The sequence below is a fragment of the Ovis aries genome, chromosome 4 (genome assembly GCF_016772045.2).
Source record: "Ovis aries strain OAR_USU_Benz2616 breed Rambouillet chromosome 4, ARS-UI_Ramb_v3.0, whole genome shotgun sequence".
Classification (NCBI taxonomy): Eukaryota; Metazoa; Chordata; class Mammalia; order Artiodactyla; family Bovidae; genus Ovis; species Ovis aries.
Genome location: NC_056057.1, coordinates 51,524,328 through 51,545,399, shown reverse-complemented (window position 1 = coordinate 51,545,399; position 21,072 = coordinate 51,524,328). Strand labels below are relative to the sequence as shown.

Genomic DNA, 21,072 nt, shown 5'->3' with positions numbered 1-21,072 from the left:
TAGAAAATTAAATGTGCCTTTAGAGGAAAAAAATAGCCTCTCTAAGAAAGTCAAGATATACTATCTTAAAGATCATATACTCTTTTTTGATCTTTTTACAAATCGGGAAACTGGCAGTCAGAGGAAAAGTGAGGATAAAAACACATTTCTCAATTGCTAGGCCTGGTGATTTTTCATTTATAACAAGTTGCATGCAGATGGAAACTGGTCCCTTATGTTGAATGAAACAGGGAGCATTCCACTTACTTCACTTCCATTCTAATTTCCTCAAAGCAGTAAGGAAGGAAGGAAGGAAGGAAGGAAGGGAGAAGTGTAACCCCATGACCCACCACAGCCCCAAACCACAGCTTCTCTTACTTAAAACGCACTCAGTATGATCATATCAGTGGCAAACCAACAAACGCCTTGATTTTGTGCTATCACTATAATAATGTTAAGTGTGCTTCCTTAAAACTGTTAAGCTTTCCTATTAAAAGGTGTATTTCTTTTTCATCTCTCATTCCACAGCTGATTGTTTTGAAAATATATCAAATGAAATATGTTCTTTGATGCAACACATAGTAAAAAGAGACACTTGAAATTACTGTTGTATCGCCGGCTTCTCTGGCTTTAAATAATAATAGGGCACACCCACAGAGTTAGATTAAAAGAAGGACAATCTGTGAACAGAAACCTAACAGCAGATTCATATTGCACATGACCTTGATTCTAGAGCCAATCTTCTCTTCTTAAAAAAAAAAAGCTTTTTATTTTCTAATATAAGTATATATCTGTTTTCAAAAAGAGCTTTATTCCTCTATTAGAATTTATGATGAAATTAAATGACTCCAATGATGCTAATCATTAAGAGTCTAAAATCTAAAACAGAAATTCTTGGTATGAATCAGAATGCTAATCGCTTTAGATTTAGACACTCACTCTATTATGAGGCAAAATTAAAAATAATTTTCTAACAGGAATCTCAGCATCCTTTCATATTTTCTATATTTTAATAAATTTCTTGTAAAGCACCTAGCACCATGCCTGCAAAGAGCAACCTCTTAATAATAAACAATGGCTAATAACTATTGCTACCCAGGCTTTAGCAAATATTTCTTTGAAATAAATGAATTGCTGAAAGTAAAGGAAACAGACAATTTTTGCCTGAGAGGAAAGCATTCTGAAAGAGTTCCCTCCTGTGCTTATAAGAAATATAAACAAAGGAACGGTTTTCAAGAAAACAGATATATTGGGTAAATAAAATATATTACTAAAGTGAGTATCACCTGTTTATATTTACTTTTATGAAGTATAACAACTAGAGAACTTAAAATTACATACAAGGCTTGCATTGTATTTCACTAGGACATTGGAAAAGACCCTGATGCTGGTTAAGATTGAGGGCAAGAGGAGAAGGGGGCGACAGAGGATGAGATGGTTGGATGGCATCACCCACAGTGCACGTGAGTCTGAACAAACTCAAGGAGATAGTGAGAGACAGGGAAGCCTGGTGTGCTACAGTTCACGGGGTCACAAAGAGTCAGACACGACTGAGCGCATGAACAAGGACAGTACTGGTCTAGACAATTATTTGGCAATATAACCACAGAAAGCTGACAAAACAAACCTCCACATGTCTCTAGGATTTCTTCTGGATAAAATATGAATAAATAGTCTCTTTGAAAAAAGATTAAAAAATAAGCGCATGCAAAAATCTTAAATGTAGGAACTACAAAGTAGATGTAACATTAAAACATATTCTAGAAGCATGCTACACTTTTTTGAAGCAAGGACCAGCACTTTTTTTTTTTCTTTAGAAGGCCAGGGGATAAAAAATTTTCCCATTGTGGCCAAATGGACTTTGTCGAAACTACTCAACTCAACCACTCAGTACGAAAGTCAGCCACAGACAATATGTAAACAGATGGGCAGGGCTATGTTGCAATAAAACTTTATTTATAAAACCAGGCCACCTGAATTCGGTTCTCAGACTGCAGTTTGCCAACTCCTGTTATAAAATAAAACGCCATGAATTCAACTTTCATAACAACAAAATACATTTTAAACTAACTAGGTTTGTTTTAAACAATAACAGTAAAAAACAAGGAAAGTTCAAATCAACTGGAGAAGATCAAGAATGCCTGATTTCAAAGAAAGACGGAATTCATGAAAGTGAGACAGAAATGATGAGAAAAGTAAGAAACAACTTTGTCTCTGGAAACAATTCATATAATGTCACAGAAAACAAAAACAAAACCCACTTACATTTAACTCTATTATCCACAGTAATGTTACAAATAAGAGGTCAAAGGTGACAAACAAACAGAAAGTCCTCCTGACATCAGATATGCCCTTCTTCTCCCTTCCTTCATAGGACTCGATCCTGGCCATGAGCTGCGTAGGGTTGATGGAGTGGACGTCGCGCACAGAAGCGTGTGAGCTCTGACTCCCCGTGAGAGTATTCTCCATGTCTTCTGGCAGGGAGTTCATCCTGCAGGAGGGTTAAAGGAGCCTCTCTCCAACTTCACCATCCCTCGAGGGAAGAGATCTTTGGGGAACAGAAGAGAGACACCGCGTTAAATCAGAGCCCACCTGATACTGCAGGGTGACCCCCGTCCCCGTGCAACAGTCCATCTCTCTGAGCATCAGGGTGTCTGAACTGTCATGCATTTCTGTCCTGATGAAGACACAGAAAGTGAAATGAGAAGCAATTCTTGATGTTATCCATCGATACTACTCCAAAAAAAACTGTTATGGAAAAGACTGTCAATAAAGAAGAAAACCAATTTACAGTAAACGGTAAAGACAGGTTGTTAACCACAACAAAAATGTGTGCCTGGAACCTGGAGAATGCCTCTGGGTGAACAAGCCAAGGCAGCTCCCTTGCTGCACTAGGCAGAAAGCTGCTACAATTCTGTCAGTGCCACTCCCTGTGGACCAGGAAACATTTACCGAACAGCTTCACTGAGAGCGTGTAACAAAAACACGTAAATCAGCTATGAAAAAATGTACTTCCTATAGAGGAACTGCTTTCCACCACAGGTATCTAATAAACCAAATTTGCATTTCTGTTACCTGTTAATAAGTACGTTTCCACATCTCTCCTTAGAAAAGAACTATGCCCACCCTAAGAAGTTTACCATATGCAAACACCCCACTGATAACTGCGAGACACAGGATCCCTCCCCTCAAGGCCAGCATGTGCTTCTAAACTAAGTAAAAGATTGGAAATCTGAATGATCTGATCTCCCCAAGGATGGGGCAAAGTCAGCAAATAGGGAGTATTACGCTGGATGGTATTTTTCTTTGCTAACTATTCTGGTTTCCTTTCCTACATTAGCTCTCCCTGAGGGAGGATTATACACCCCCGGTTCTGCTGAACCTGGTGCCTTCCTTTGGCCAGTGTAATGTGTGTCACTTACGTCCAGAGCTTAACCAGCACAAGGCTACCATGCTCTCCTTTCTGCCACAATGGGGTGAGTGGCAAAGTCCAGAGAAAGAACACTTTTCAGGTGGGCAAAATACCACTTCAAAACATTGCCGGAATTTCCCTAAAGTCTCTCTATCATTTCTCTCCTTCCCCACACTCATTTCTCTCCATCCCCACACTCAGGAACAAAAGTGCTTCCCACATGTTCATACAGTGTAGTGATTTAATGACATAACACTTTTGAAAGCAATTTGGTTATATGACCTATGATACTTTAAAATATTTGTATTTCTTGATCCTGTAACCCTACTCCTGGTAATCTAAAGGAACTTAACTGTAGACCTTCAAGGCAAAAGTTGATCTGTGTCATTAGAGGCTGGGTCAGTGATTACTCCCAAGCAAAAGGAAGGAAAAAGTGACTAGCGGGCACAATCGCGGTCTTGGCCTGAGTCGTGCTAATAGGGCTGTACTGGTTTTTTAAATAATTTATTGTCATATCAATGGCTCAAATCCACTAAACTGTACAGAAAATCTAAAGAAGTCACAAATCAAACAGAGGACTGTTTTTTGGAAGAAAACCATTTGCAAGGTAATTAGATCATTTTCTTAGTCTTACTCATTCTCCTTTCCCCTCATCAATGAAAAAGGACAGCAAACACCAATAGCCGAGAAATCTGAAGCTATTTCCAACTGAAAACTGACATCATGCAGCGTTGTACACCTGACTTGGGAAATGAGAATCATTACCTTATTTTTCATACGTGTGTTTATATAACTGCTAATTAGCTAGAATGTTTAGATGCTATTTGCAATGGCTTTAATAGTAAAGTTACCCATGGCACAGACTGCTCTGAGAAGCTTGACTCTTATCAGATGGACCTCTGTTTGGGACAGACTGAAATTTTAAAAGGGAGTGAAAGCTTCCTTTTAATGAGTAAAGTGGAAGATACTTCTAAAGCCTCTTTTCTGCTCTACAACTGCAGGACTTCACCTTAACCATGTCCTTCAGAAAGATTCGGTTCAAGTGTCAATTCCTTCAGGAAGACTTCCTGGAAATACTCCCCACATTCCTATCTCCTTTTCTGCTCTACGACTACAGGACTTCACCTTAACCATGTCCTTCAGAACTATTCAGTTCAAGTGTCAATTCCTTCAGGAAGACGTCCCTGAAATACTCCCCACATTCCTATCCCCAGGCAAGGCCAAGTACATCTCTTCCAAGCTCCCACAAGCTTGTGGATATGCCACTTAAGATAAAAGTTGGCTTAAAGCTCAACATTCAGAAAACGAAGATCATGGCATCCGGTCCCATCACTTCATGGCAAATAGATGGGGAAACAGTGGAAACGGTGTCAGACTTTATTTTTTGGGGCTCCAAAATCACTGCAGATGGTGACTGCAGCCATGAAATTAAAAGACGCCTACTCCTTGGAAGAAGAGTTATGAGAAACCTAGATAGTATATTCAAAAGCAGAGACATTACTTTGCCGACAAAGGTCCGTCTAGTTAAGGCTATGGTATTTCCTGTGGTCATGTATGGATGTGAGAGTTGGACTGCGAAGAAGGCTGAGCACCGAAGAATTGATGCTTTTGAACTGTGGTGTTGGAGAAGACTCTTGAGGGTCCCTTGGACTGCAAGGAGATCCAACCAGTCCATTCTGAAGGAGATCAGCCCTGGGATTTCTTTGGAAGGAATGATGCTAAAGCTGAAACTCCAGTACTTTGGCCACCTCATGCAAAGAGTTGACTCATTGGAAAAGACTCTGATGCTGGGAGGGATTGGGGGTAGGAGGAGAAGGGGACGACAAAGGATGAGATGGCTGGATGGCATCACTGACTTGATGGACGTGAGTCTGAGTGAACTCCAGGAGTTGGTGATGGACAGGGAGGCCTAGTGTGCTGCGATTCATGGGGTTGCAAAGAGTCGGACACGAGTGAGTGACTGAACTGAACTGAACTAACTCGCCCATCTCTCCTACTAGCTGAAGTGTTCCTTAAAGCCCTCCAATTTGATTTGCACACCCTTGTGTCCTTAGGGACCACCTCAGCACATATGCAGCAGAAACAAAACAGATATTGACTAGATAAATCCTGCCTAGCATCTAGCCCACACAATAATGCAGAGTAGGCTCTCGGAAACCTCTATTTCTCATTTTTGAGGAAGAGTTTGGATATTTTCCCAGATATAATGCAGAAAGTATTAAACACCCAGTTCTTGTACTGAGTCCTCTCTGGAGTTGGCTTGAGGAAAGCTATGCCTCTCTAAAGAGGTGTTAAGTACTGATCAGCTGTACATATGGGGGCCTGAATCTACAAAGCAGGGTTTATTCCAATGATGGAAGGAGCATGGGAAACGGGGCAAGTGAGGAAGAGTTGAGTGGAGGGTTATATAATAAAGAAAAACATCATCTTATTTTTCTCTAGAATTTGTGTGAGGAGATGAGAATCCTCTTTTGTTGTTCTGGTTTTTGAAAAGGAGATTCATATCTTAATTGTTTTATCTGGATAGGTAAGGCTCCTCCTCTGTGTTGGCTATTTTGACAGTCAAGCTGTGTTCACAAACCACTCCCAAATTCTGAGGCTTAAAACAATCTACAATTTATTCCCAGGTTCATGGGTCTAGTTCAGTTCAGCTGATCTAGTCTGAGCCAGCTGGCGATTCTGCTTCAGGCGATGTGTCAAAGAGCTTGGCTTCAAACTGTGTGTTGGGTCTAAGTCTGTCTTAGACTGTCCTGTCTGTCTTTCCCCTTGGTCCAAGATGACCTGGGGCATGTTCTCTTCATGGCAAATGGCAAGAGCACAGGAGACAAGCTCAACCATCTAAGCACAGTGGAATCTCGGTACACATTATGTTTGCTCATATTGTATTGGTTAAAGCCCAAAGGGCATGAAGCTGAGATGTATACACTCCATCCAAAGAGGAGAAGAAGGTTAAGTGAGTATTTGCTCAAATATTCCAATCTATCATAGCTGTCAATGTTCTAAACTAGGAGTCAACAAACTGTAGCCTGTAGGTCAAATGCGGCAGGCTACTTGTTTCTGAATGCAGAGGTTTTATTAGAATACCACCACACCCATTCCTGTGGTTGGTATCAATTGCTATGGATACTTTCACAGGAAGAGAGCGGAAGGGAATAGTCACAACCGAGATTATATGGTTCACAAAGCCTAAAATACTTCATTATTTGTAATCTTCTAAAAAGCAGGACTGCTGCTTCCATCACCTTCTCAGAGAGGAGCTAGCTGAAATTTAGAGTTACTGTGTTGTAATCAGCAAAAAGTAGGCTAATTGATGAATATTAGTTTTTCCAATGCATGCTCTGATTCTTCAATGAGGAAAAACTTATAATTCCTTCTCCTCTTTATTTTTCCACAGGTGGCCCTCATGACACAGCACAGCTCAGGCACAGGTGGTCGTATCTCATGCTGGCTTACCTGAGGGCCACTTTAGCAGTACTTTTAGCCCAATACACGGGTCTCTGCCTTATTCTATTCCCTTAATCCCACACCACTAGAGCTGGAGAAAAACGCTGTCCCATCTATAATGGTGGCTTCCTAAACGATAATACCCTTCACACCTGGAGAAAAACAAAAATCCGAGATCCTTTTGCTTCCAGAAACAAGAGCTTACATCTTCGAGCGGCTATATCTTTGAGGTGTCTCCAGGCTGGCTGTAAAGCTGGTTGGCCAAAACTTCAGCTCCATCTGCTTCGACTCAGAATTGATATACTACCCAGATGGTAAACAGCAGCTGCTCTGGGGCAGTAGCCACCACAGCAAGCATTTTACACATGTCCAACAGTCTCCTGGGAGAAGAGGAAAGGGCCTCTGGGCACCTACTGAAGTGAAGAAGTGAAGCGAAGTCTCTTAGTCGTGTCCGACTCTTTGCGACCCCATGGACTATAGCAGGCTCCTCTGTCCATGGGATTTTCCAGGCAATAGTACTGGAGTGGATTGCCATTTCCTTCTCCAGGAAATCCTACTGGTGGCAGTCAAATCAAATCTCTCAACCCAGGCTCCCAGCCTTCTTCTCTGAATTACTTCCGGCCACAGCAAGACACCGTATGTTCTACCCCGAGAGAGAATGTGAGAATAACAGACACTAAAAACACTTAACTCAGCAAGACCTTAGTCATCAACTTATCCAGAGGCCTGGGGAGCAGATTTGGCTTACAGAAATGTTTTGCTTGGTCTTGTACAGGATTTCTAAAGATTTTGAACTAATTGCTAACATTTTAAATAATGATCTTTCAAGTAAAATTCCAGATGTCTAGCTTCTCTGGAAAAGTTAAAAGACACAGAATGCCAGGCCTGCATTCCCTTACCATGAGAACAAAGCCAAGAAACTGCTGAGCTCTTCAGATGGAGCCCACACTCTCCACTTGGCCTCAGCCTCGACCTTGCCTGGGGGCATCCAAGTCCACCACTCTGATCTACTCCCCCTCCCTTGCTTGACAGGCAGAGAGTCCTACAACTGAAGATTGTGTCTCAAGGTGCTATTTCACAGCTTTCCTCATGCTTGTTATTGAAATTACTCTTGCCTAGAAAGGTTTGCTTACAGATGGAGAAAACAAAAAAAGTAGCAGCTGAGGCCTACGTGGATTATGAGGATTCACCCATCCAAAAAATATTTTAAGACGTATTTGAGGATTAAGACTTGGGTCTTCCACTTCCTCCCTCTCTGTTGGATTCCTGGAAGGAAACAGGAGGAGCATAAGAAGGTGTTCAAACGGCCCTTGGGATACAGTGACTGGGCTTGTCCCTAAAGACCAGAGCTGCCTCAGGGGTGCCCACTCTGTCCCAGGACTGGGTTTCTCAGGGGGCAGGAAGCACCTTGAGTTGGCTCTCCTCTTGCAAGGCCCAGCACCTGTTATGAGACCTGGTACATGATGATTTTTTTAAAGTCCTGTTTAGAGCTGACAGTTTCCAAAATGAAAACAGCTAGAAGTGGAGAACGGGAATAACATGGGAGTAACCTGACATTTACAAGCATAATGTGCCAGTATGAGAAAAAGGCATGATAGCTAAAAAAACACAGATGCTTTCAGAGTGAGTAAGCATGCACAGAGAAGACAGTGCTGTGGAAAGGAAGCTAATCCAGAGTATCAGAAAAACATAATAGACAACCTTCCTATTCTAAAGGTATCACTGTGAGAGGAGGAAAAGTTCTGCATGCCTAAGAAGACCTGGGGATTCTACATGCCAGAATTCAACTAACTATTCAAACTTTCAAAAAATAAAAACTTCTATTTAGTATCTGTTTAGATGAGCTGCTTATATTTTTAGAATATCCCAAAGTTGCTTTGCAGTAAAGATATTCTAAGCAGCAACAACAACAAATGATTTATTGTCCTGGGCTTCCTGATTCTAATGCTCTAGTGTGTCCACCCTACCTTGGAAGGTAAAGAAAGACCTGGTAGAACTCTGATGACAGTGGCTTTAGTAGAAAGTCTGGCAGTGGCCCAGGTTAGGAAGCTAATGAATTTGTGTTACACTCCAGCTTCCTGGGCTAGAGGATTATCACGATGAAGAACTACAGGAAGTTTAACAAAATCAAGATCAAACAAACCTGTTTTTGGCAAATGTCCACTACCATTATGCTCACATTTCAAAACAGCCCTGGCTTACTTTATGTCTTATATACTCCAAGTTAAATACAATGTCTAGAAAAGCAGTTCTAATATCTAGACAATAGGATTGAAATTTAAAACACCTTCACATCACTTCCAAATTAGCAGCTGTAGCAATAGGAAATTACTGTATAGAGAAGTCTGGAAAATAAAGTTATTTTTAAGTTAATAAGTAAAGAAAAAAATTTAAGCATCTAAATAAAATCACTCACCAACTGTTCGATATAAATTTTAAAATCTTTCCTGAATCAAGGAGTCAAATTTTTCCAGCAGATTCCTATTAATTTTCCAACTGAAAATGAGTGAAATACTTAGAAGAAGAAGAAAAAAATCTATGTGTATGTGTAAAACTCTACTGGGCGTTTTATAGATTTGCCTATATCACCAGGACTATAACAGGAAATTAAGATAATACTGTCCTCTGAAAGTTAAACCATAAAATCAACACACAGTGAATCAGAGTAGATGTGCTCCATCCTTAAAGACACAAAATGGCTCACAGGCCAAGAAACAAGAGCAAGGTGACTGGACATATGTTCAAAGGTGGGAACATGCCCACCAGAAAGAGGGGTGGTCAGTCTGCAAAACACAGGGAAAACAGGGTCATGAAAAAATGGCAGCTGTGCCCAGCCTGGCACTGTTCAAATAGGGGCACCTTGTCTATTGGATTTTAAGTCTTCAACACACTGGCTAGATGATTCCTACGATTACTATGATGGCATCAGGGCATCATCAGTGTCTTTTCATTACTGAACAATTTAATAATTCCCGACATGCCTCCTACAACCTGTCATAATTCTGTGCTTCTTATTAAGATGCAACAGGGAAACAGCACACCAGTTAGTCTGAGATTAAACAGCCTACACGGCAGCTACACTGTTAACTGCAGATTCTGAGATGTGAGTTTACCTGTGTGAGGAAGTGTCCCTTCTCATAGGGCTCCGGACACAGAGGCTGACAAAATCAATTTTTTCAGTCAACAAGAAAGATGGCTGGACTCAAAGCCAACAAAGTCACGAATGTGATACCACTGAAAAGCTTTTTTGGGGAGGTGAATGTTGAGATGTCTCCTGATGACCCTCAGTGGTATTATCATGCAAAATTGCTCTAGTGGCTCCTAGAGATATCACCCAGAGACCATCTTAGTGATGGTTAGCCACCATAACAATTAGCATATCCTATATACAGTATGCAAGTGGGAATACTGCAAAAGAGAATTATAGAAAGGTTGTATCATCACACCAGTATTCTTCTAATATCTCTTCATAAGCTTACATGTGATAATCATTTTTCTTAAGTAGACTTATTAACTGAATGACAGTTACCAAGCTCAACCCAAAGCTGTAAGAACTGAACTTGACTATGTGATGGTGATACAATATTTGCTTATTCTCAATCTGACTTGCAAGCATTTAGGTATGATTACAAATTCATACTCAATAAAAAGCCAGGGAAGGTACAGAGTTCAGTTAGAGATTTTTAATAAGTACACAAAAACTTAAAAGCTCAAGATGCATAAAGTTCTGAAGATACTCTGAAGTTACATACTCTTAACCTAAGCAACTGGAGAAGGCAATGGCACCCCACTCCAGTACTCTTGCCTGAAAAATCCCATGGACGGAGGAGCCTGGTAGGCTTATAGTCCATGGGGTTGCACAGAGTTGGACACGACTGAGCGACTTCACTTTCACTTTTCACTTTCATGCACTGGAGAAGGAAATGGCAACCCACTCCAGTGTTCTTGCCTGGAGAATCCTAGGGACTGCAGAGCCTGGTGGGCTGCCATCTATGGGGTCACACACAGTCGGACACGACTGAAGTGACTTAGCAGCAGCAACCTAAGCAACTATAGCTACAATCTGGTAGTAGTCTAATATATCTGAAGGGCTTCCCAGATGGTGCCAGTGGTAAAGTATCTACCTGCCAATGCAGGAGACACGGGTTTGATCCTTGGGTCAGGAAGATCCCCTGGAGGAGGGCATGGCAACCTACTCCAGTATTCTTGCCTGGAGAATTCCATGGACAGAGGAGTCTGATGGGCTATGGTCCTTAGAGTCGCAAAGAGCCAGACATGACTGAAGCGTTAGCACACATGCTCACATACACAATATAATTGAAATCAGGTTTAAGATTTACCAATCAGTATCCATGTACTCCTTATGAGAAAGAACAGAAATACAAAACACATCTTTAAAAACTAATAAAATGCAAAAGCTTACTTAGTGATAGATTATAATCATAATGGGAAGCTTTACTTTTTTATCTATTTAGTGTGTTAAAGACACAAATGGATATAGATTATTCAAACACTGCGAGTTTTAACACTGTAAGTTTATTAAACACTGTATTTTTTAAACCCTACAACCCTACATACATATATGCTATTTTAAGGATATAATATGCCATGTTCAAAATATTGATCATAAAGCTAGACTATTAAAAATATATAATTTGGCAAGCCTTTCAATTAGGTGCAAAATACAGAATAAATAATAAATAAATAAATAAGTTTTCTAAATTAACTACTAAGATAAAAATAGTTAAAAATTAAAAGACTACTTAGAAAATACAATGGAATGTTGTCAAAATCAGGCTTATTATCAAATTCACTTCTTTAAAGTGCACATGAAATTAAAAGACACTCCTTGGAAGGGAAGTTATGACCAACTGAGATAGCATATTAAAAAGCAGAGACATTACTTTATCAACAAAGGTCCGTCAAGTCAAGGCTATGGTTTTTCCAGTGGTCATGTATGGATGTGAGAGTTGGACTGTGAAGAAAGCTGAGTGCCGAAGAATTGATGCTTTTGAACTGTGGTGTTGCAGAAGACTCTTGAGAGTCCCTTGGACTGCAAGGAGATCCAACCAGTCCATTCTAAAGGAGATCTGTCCTGGGTGTTCACTGGAATGACTGATGCTGAAGCTGAAACTCCAATACTTTGGCCACCTCATGCAAAGAGTTGACTGCTTGGAAAAGACCCTGATGCTGGGAGGGACAAGGGGCAGGAGGAGAAGGGGACGACAGAGAATGAGATGGCTGGATGGCATTACCAACTCGATGCACATGAGTTTGGGTAAACTCTGGGAGTTGGTGATGGACAGGGAGGCCTGGTGTGCTGCGATTCATGGGGTCGCAAAGTCAGACACGACTGAACGACTAAACTGAACTCTAAGTGCTCTAATTACTTTTTCAATATAGCATAAGATTAAAGAATTAGGCATTTAAACAATAAAGTTATAAAAGCTCTAAGTATCCCATGGGGAAAAAATTAAAAAATGAAAAACAATGATACAATTAATAAATAAATTCAAACCAAGAATGATGATAATTGTTTCAATCTGAGTGATTGCTACAATGTAATTCATTATATTAAACCCCCTACTTTTGTACATGAATGAATATTTCCACAAATTTAAATTACATACATAATCACCCCCCCCCCAATCAAAACCTAGTTTGGGGAGAGGTGATTAAGAAAGGAATACACGGATCATAATATAAATAGGAGAGGCTATTTTTCAAAGTGTAAGTGATACTTTATATGCATCACATTTAAATATCATAAATAAGTCAATACAAAAGAAATATATATGATGCACCAAGAAGACATAGATGGCTTGGACAGAATGAATCTTCATGAAAAAATTGACACAGAATCACCTAGAGTCAGAGTATGCCAGAAGTTTCAAATTTGAAATAAAGATAAACAAACATTAAAAAGAAAGAAAAGCTGTCCCATCATTAAACAAAGTTAGCATAATCCTAACATAATCTGACCAACAACACACAAGAACAAAAGAACACAAGTATAAACCTATCCCACCTATTAACCATCATTATATTATGTAAGAGTGGATGCCTTATATTAACATAATAAAATCCTTCCCTCAGTCAGGCACAATTCTGAGTACTTAAAACACATTATGCCATTTAAGTCTCACAATAGCTCCCACAAGTAGGTCGCAGGTATTAGAATGTATTCCTGAAACATCACAAAAATAAGTCAAAATTCACATGAAAGAAAAAAACTAAACCTAACTGGAAGGCACATATTTCTGTTTACACATTAAAATGTTTCACTGCATTTTGAAAGCATGCATGCATACAATTTAAACTTATGTGGGCGGAAGAAGTTTGAAATTATATGTGTTTTGACTGGTTTCAAATCTTGGAGCGGGGAACCCTACCTTTCCACAAAGATATCCACCATCTTTCACTTTTTTTAAACTATGGCTCTCTCAAGTCTCTTATTCTCCAGGTTTTGAAACATATGTGATAATGAGAAAAGCTGAAGGAAAATCACTGTAAGCTGAAGGAAAATCAGTGTAAGCAACTGACAATCAGTGTCAGGAGACAAGGAAAAACTTGTAAATGAGAAAGATGTGTGCCCAGTCTCCCAGGGTCAAACGTGTGGAAATAGAGGTCACAAGATTATTCATCAGGAGAAGCCAGAAACATGGACTCTAACACCAAATTTCTTAAATATTAAGCATTAGTTCAATTAAATCAATAATAAGCATACTGATGGTCAAGGAAAACTCATGACAGACAAGCCACTGTGTGGCCTGTACTTCCCTAAGCTTCTCTGCAAGGAAAAACTTGCGTAAACCAAAAAATATCTACAGATGATAAAGATACCATCAAAATTTAGTTGCAAAAGAAAGCTATTAATCAGTTGTTCAAGTACATGGAGACAGAAATCTATGCATCAAAATATATTGAAGACTTTACTAAAAAGTTAACAGAGCAAAATCATTACTATGGTTTATGCAGCAGAAGAAACTGTGGTAAATGACATGATTTGGGGATGAGGAATTCCTTCTTAGAAAATCTACAATGGGAAACAGAACTGAATACATAAAAATCAAGTTTTTATTCAAAAACATTAGACGCTAAACAAGAATATTGAAAGACAGGTCGTTAAAATCTTAAAATTCAGCTTGAAAATGGGCAAAGCACATCAAAGCACAAAAGAAAACTAAATTTGTAAATAAACTAATGTAAATCTCACCCAATACCTATTCATTTTTTAGAGAAGCAAATTAAATTCACAAGATTATTTATTAAATACTTTTCTGGGACCTTCAGGTAGAGGTCAAATTTCTTAATCTTGCCTAACCTAATACATGGCTTACTTCCTCCAACCTCTCCAGAACCACTTCAGCACACCACAAATCACAAGCTTGTGTTCCCTAGAAGAATTACCTGGGTTACACAGCCTGTGGCATAAGCCTTCTTGGAGGAGGTCACCATTAACCCCACCACAGAGCCGCCAAGCAGATACCCACAAACTGAAGAACAATTATACTAAAGAAATTCTCGCACTGTTAGGAGAGTTCTAGGACCCATAACAGATTTTCCAACCTGGGGATCTGGCAAAGGGACTGAGAACCCCCAGGGAATTTGTCTTTGGAGGCCAGGGGGATTTGATTACAGAATTTGCACAGGACTGGGGAAACACTCTTAAAGGGCACAAACAAAACATTGTACACACCAGGACTCAGGAGGAAGGAGCAGTGACCCCACAAGAGACTGACCCAGAGTCTCCAGCAGAGGCTAGGGTCAGCAGTGGCCTGCAGCAGGTTCTGGGGCACTGAGTCCAGCAGTGCAAGCATGGGACCTTTTGAAGGGGTCACCATTATCTTCACTACCTCCACCAAGGTTTGTTCTCAGATCAGACAACAGGGAGGGGACACAGTCCCGCCCATCAACAGAAAATTGGGTTAAAGATTTAACTGAGCATGGCCTCACCCACCAGAACAAGACCTAGTTTGCCCCACAGGCAGTCTCTCCCCTCAGGAAGTTTCCATAAGCCTCTTATCCTTATCCTTCAGAGAGCAGACAGAATGAAAACTAGAACCACAGAAAACTAATCAAGCTAATCACATGGACCACAGCCTTATCTAACTCAACTGAACTATGAGACATGCTGTGAAGGGCCACCCAAAACGGACAGGTCATGCTGGAAAGTTCTGACAAAACGTGGTCCACTAGAGAAGGGAATGGCAAACCACACCAGTATTCTTGCCGTGAGAACCCCACGAACAGTAAGAAAAGTCAAAAAGATATGACACTGAAAGATGAACTCCCCAGGTCGGTAGGTGCCCAATATGCTACTGGAGAAGAGTGGAGAAATAGCTCCTGAAAGAATGAAGAGACAGAGCCAAAGCAAAAATAACACTCAGTTGTGGATGTGACTGGTGATAGAAGTTAAGTCCAATGCCGTAAACAACAATATTGCATAGGAACCTGGAATGTTAGGTCCATTGTTAGAATCAAGGTAAATTGGAACTGGTCAAACAGGAGATGGCAAGAGTGAACACTGACACTTTGAGAATCAGTGAACTAAAATGGACTGGAATGGGCGAATTAAATTCAGATGACTATTATATCTATGACTGTGGGCAAGAATCTCTTAGAAGAAATGGAGTAGACCTCATAGTCAACAAGAGTCTGAAATGCAGTACTTGGGTGCAATCTCAAAAATGACAGAATGATCTCTGCTGGTTACCAAGGTAAATCGTTCAGTATCACAGTAATCCAAGTCTATGCCCCAAGCAGTAATGCTGAAGAAGCTGAAGTTGAATGGTTCTGTGAAGATCTATAAGGCCTTCTAGAACTAACACCCAAAAAAGATGTCCTTTTCATTATAGGGGACTGGAATGCAAAAGTAGGAAGTCAAGAGATACCTGGAATAACAGGCAAATTTGGCCTTGGAGTACAAAAGTTTTGCCAAGAGATGCACTGGTCATAGCAAACACCCTCTTTGAACAACATAAAAGAAGACTCTACACGTGGACATCAGCAGATGGTCAATATCGAAATCAGATTGATTATATTCTTTGCAGCCAAAGATGGAGAAGCGCTATACAGTTACCAAAAACAAGACTAGGAGCTGACTGTGGCTCAGATCATGAACTTCTTATTGTAAAATTAAGATTTAAATTGAAGAAATTAGGGAAAACCATTAGACCATTCAGGTATGACCTAAATTAAATCCATTATGATTATACAGTGGAATTGAGAAATAGATTCAAGGGATTAGATCTGATAGACACAGTACATGAATAACTATGTACAGAGGTACATGACATGGTATAGGAGGCAGTGATCAATCATCGCCAAGAAAAAGAAATGCAAAAAGGCAAAATGGTTATCTGAGGAGGCCTTACAAATAGCTGAGAAAAGAACAGAAGCTAAAGGCAAAGGAGAAAGGAAAGATTTACTCATCTGAATGCAGAGTTCCAGAGAACAGCAAGGAGAGATAAGAAAGCCTTCCTCAATGATCAATTTAAAGAAATAGAGAGAAACAATAGAATGGGAAAGCCTACAGATCTCTTCAAGAAAATTGGAGATACCAAGGGAACATTTCATGCAAAGATGAGCTCAATAAAGGAAAGAAATGGTATGGACCTAACAGAAGCAGAAGATATTAAGAAGAGGTGGCAAGAATACACAGAAGAACTATGCAAAAAAGATCTTCATGATTCACATAACCACGATGGTGTGATCCCTCACCTAGAGCCAGATATCCTGGAATGCAAAGCCAAGAGGGCCTTAGGAAGCATCACTAAGAATAAAGCTAGTGGAGATGATAGAATTCCAGCAGAACTATTTCAAATCTTAAAGATGAGGCTGTGAGAGTGCTACAGTCCCTATGCCAGCTGCTGCTGCTGCTGCTAGGTCACTTCAGTCGTGTCCGACTCTGTGTGACCACACAGACGGCAGCTCACCAGGCTCCCCCATCCCTGGGATTCTCTAAGCAAGAATACTGGAGTGGGTTGCCATTTCCTTCTCCAATGCATGAAAGTGAAAAGGGAAAGTGAAGTCGCTCAGTTGTGCCTGACTCTTTGCAACCCCATGGACTGCAGCCTACCAGGCTCCTTCGCCCATGAGATACTCCAGGCAAGAGCACTGGAGTGGGTTGCCATTGCCTATGCCAGCAAATTTGGAAAACTCAGCAGTGGCCACAGGACTGGAAAAGGTCAGTTTTCATTCCAATCCCAAAGAAAGGCAATGCAAAAGATTGCTAAAACTATTGCACAACTGTACTCATTTCACACTCTAGTAAAGTAATGCTCAAAATTCACCAAGCCAGGCTTCAACAGTAGGGAAACCATGAACTACCGGATGTTTGAGCTGGATTAACAAAAGGCAGAGGAACCAGAGATCATCAAAAAAGCAAGAGAGTTCCAGAAAAACATCTACTTCTGCTTTATTGACTATGCCAAAGCCTTTGAGTGTGTGGATCACAACAAACTGTGAAAATCTCTTAAAGAGATGGGGATACCAGACTGCCTTACCTGCCTCCTGAGAAATCTGTGTGCAGGTCAAGAAGCAACAGTTAAATCTGGACATGGAACAACAGACTGGTTTCAAATAGGGAAAGGAGTACGTCGAAGTGGTGTACTGTCACCCTGCTTATTTAACTAATATGCAGAGTACATCATGGGACATGCTGTGCTGGATGAAGCACAGCTGGAATCAAGATTGCCGGGAGAAATATCAATCACCTCAGATACACAGATGGCACCACCCTTAGGGCAGAAAGCAAAGAACTAAAAGCCTCTTGATGAATGTGAAAGAGGAGAGTGAAAAAGCTGGCTTAAAACTCAACATTCAGAAAACTAAGATCATGGCATCCAGTTCCATCACTTCACGACAAATAGATGGGGAAACAATGGAAACAGTGAGAGACTTGACTTTGGGGTCTTCAAAATCCCTGCAGATGGTAACTGCAGCCATGAAATTAAAAGATGCTTGCTCCTTGGAAGAAAAGCTATGACTAAACTAGACAGAATATTAAAAAGCAGAGACATTACTTTGCCAACAAAGGTCCATCTAGTCAAAGCTACAGATTTTCCAGTAGTCAGGTAGTCCAGTAGTCATCTGAACTGAACAGGAATCACATTCTCACCAACCTCAGCTTGTACTTTCCTCCCTACCCTGAGAGCAACTTTCCTTTATCTCTATGAGTCTTCAGTTCAGTTCAGTTGCACAGTTGTGTCCACTCTTTGTGATCCCATGAACTGCAGCACGCCAGGCCTCCCTGTCCATCACCAACTCCTGGAGTTTATCCAAACTCATGTCCATTGAATCGGTGATGCCATCCAACCATCTCATCCTCTGTCATCCCAGTCTCCACCTGCCTTCAATCTTTCCCAGTATCAGGGTCTTATCAAATGAATCAGCTCTTCCCATCAAGTGGCTAAAGTATTGGAGTTTCAGCTTCAGCATCAGTCCTTCCAATGAATATTCAGGACTGATTTCCTTTAGGATGGACTGGTTGGATCTCCTTGCAGTCCAAGGGACTCTCAAGAGTCTTCTCCAACACCACAGTTCAAAAGCATCAACTCTTCGGCACTCAGCTTTCTTTTCAATCCAACTGTCACATCCATACATGACCACTGGAAAAACCACAGCCTTGACTAGAAGGAACTTTGTTGGCAAAGTAATGTCTCTGCATTTTAATATGCTATCTAGGTTTTAATTTGCTATCTAGCTTTTCTTCCAAGGAGTGAGTGTCTTTTAATTTCAAGGTTGTAGTCACCATCTGCAGTGATTTTTGATCTCCAAAAAATAAAGTCTGTCACTGTTTCCACTGTTTGCCCATCTCTTTGCCATGAAGCGATGGGACCAGATGCCATGATCTTAGTTTTCTGAATGTTGGGCTTGAAGCCAACTTTTTCACTCTCCTCCTTCACTTTCATCAAGGGGCTCTTTAGTTCTTTGATTTCTGCCATAAGGGTGGTGTCATCTACATATCTGAGGTTATTGATATTTCTCCCAGCAATCTTGATTCCAGCTTGTGCTTCTTCCAGCCCAGCATTTCTCATGATGTATTCTGCATATAAGTTAAATACGCAGGGTAACAATATACAGCCTTGACATACTCCTTTCCCAATTGGGAACAAGTCTGTTGTTCCATGTCCAGATTTAACTGTTGCTTCTTGACCTGCACACAGATTTCACAGGAGGCTGGTAAGGCAGTCTGGTATCCCCATCTCTTTAAGAGTTTTTCACAGTTTGTTGTGATCCACACACTCAAAGGCTTTGACATTGTCAATAAAGCAGAAGTAGATGTTTTCCTGGAACTCTCTTGCTTTTTTGATGAGCCAATGGATCTTGGCAATTTGATCTCTGGTTCCTCTGCTTTTTCTAAAACCAGCTTGAACATCTGGAAGTTGTTTCCGTACTGTTGAAGCCTGACTTGGAGAATTTTGAGCATTACTTTACTAGAGTGTGAAATGAGTACAATTGTGCAGTAGTTTGAGCATTCTTTGCATTACCTTTCTTTGGGATTGGAATGAAAACTGACCTTTCCCAGTCTTGTGGCCACTGCTGAGTTTTCCAAATTTGCTGGCATATGGACTGTAGCACTTTCACAGTATCGTCTTTTAGGATTTGAAATAGTTTCGTTGGAATTCCATCATCTCCATTAGCTTTGTTCTTAGTGATGCTTCCTAAGGCCCTCTTGACTTCACATTCCAGGGTGTCTGGCTCTAGGTGAGTGATCACACCATCGTGATTATCCTGGTTGTGAAGATCTTTTTTGTATAGTTCTTCTGTGTATTCCTGCAACCTCTTCTTAATATCTTCTGATTCTGTTACGTCCATAACATTTCTTTCCTTTATTGAGCCCATCTTTGCAGGAAATGTTCCCTTGGTATCTCTAATTTTCTTGAAGAGATCTATAGGCTTTCCCATTCTATTGTTTTTCTCTATTTCTTTGCACTGATCATTGAGGAAGGCTTTCTTATCTCTCCTTGCTATTCTCTGGAACTCTGCATTCAAATAGGTATGACTCTTACTCATTCTAATAAGCCTTAACTCACTTTCTCAGGGAAGCTTTTGCTTCCTCCCATTTTTCTACACCTGTCTGCTCCTATCAGAGAATAATGTACATAGATATCTATCATCCTGCTTAAGATTATTTTTGATCTACTTTTAGTTCAGTTCAGTTGCTCAGTCGTGTCTGACTCTGCGACCCCATGAATCGCAGCACGCCAGGCCTCCCTGTCCATCACCAACTCCCAGAATTCACTAAGACTCGCCTCCATCGAGTCAGTGATACCATCCAGCCATCTCATCCTCTGTCATCCCCTTCTCCTCCTGCCCCCAATCCCTCCCAGCATCAAAGTCTTTTCCAATGAGTCAACTCTTCGCATGAGCTGGCCAAAGTACTGGAGTTTCAGCTTCAGCATCAGTCCTTCCAAAGAAATCCCAGGGCTGATCTCCTTCAGAATGGACTGGCTGGATCTCCTTGCAGTCCAAGAGACTCTCAAGAGTCTTCTCCAACACCACGGTTCAAAAGCATCAATTCTTCGGCACTCAGCCTTCTTCACAGTCCAACTCTCACATCTATACATGACCACAGGAAAAACCACAGCCTTGACTAGACGGACCTTAGTTGGCAAAGTAATGTCTCTGCTTTTGAATATACTATCTAGGTTGGTCATAGCTTTTCTTCTAAGGAGTAAGCATCTTTTAATTTCATGGCTGCAGTCACCATCCGCAGTGATTTTGGAGCCCCCCAAAAATAAAGTCTGACACTGTTTCCACTGTTTCCCCATCTATTTCCCATGAAGTGATGGGACCAGATGCCATGATCTTCATTTTCTGAATGTTGAGCTTTAAGCCAACTTTTTCACTCTCCTCTTTCACTTTCATCCAGAGGCTTTTGAGTTCCTCTTCACTTACTGCCATAAGGGTGGTGTCATCTGCATATCTGAGGTTATTGATATTTCTCCTGGCAATCTTGATTTCAGCTTGTGTTTCTTCCAGTCCAGCGTTTCTCATGATGTACTCTACATATAAGTTAAATAAGCAGGGTGACAATATACAGCCTTGACGTACTCCTTTTCCCATTTGGAACCAGTCTGTTGTACCATGTCCAGTTCTAAGTGTTGCTTCCTGGCCTGCATACAGATTTCTCAAGAGGCAGGTCAGGTGGTCTGGTATTCTCATCTCTCTCAGAATTTTCCACAGTTTATTGTGATCCACACAGTCAAAGGCTTTGTCATAGTCAATAA

General features: G+C 40.7%; 1 protein-coding gene across 8 annotated transcripts in view; it reads right to left on the bottom strand.

Moving 5' to 3' along the window:
• STARD3NL (STARD3 N-terminal like) overlaps positions 1–21,072 on the bottom strand; it is a 77,094-nt gene that overhangs the window by 40,275 nt on the left and 15,747 nt on the right. For all 8 annotated transcript variants that reach the window (XM_012176754.4, XM_042248567.2, XM_004007868.5 and 5 more), the window contains exon 2: positions 2,245–2,527. In XM_012176754.4, coding sequence (XP_012032144.1) covers positions 2,245–2,469 — 225 coding nt within the window. In that variant the 5' untranslated portion in view covers positions 2,470–2,527. The remainder of the gene's footprint in view (positions 1–2,244; positions 2,528–21,072) is intronic.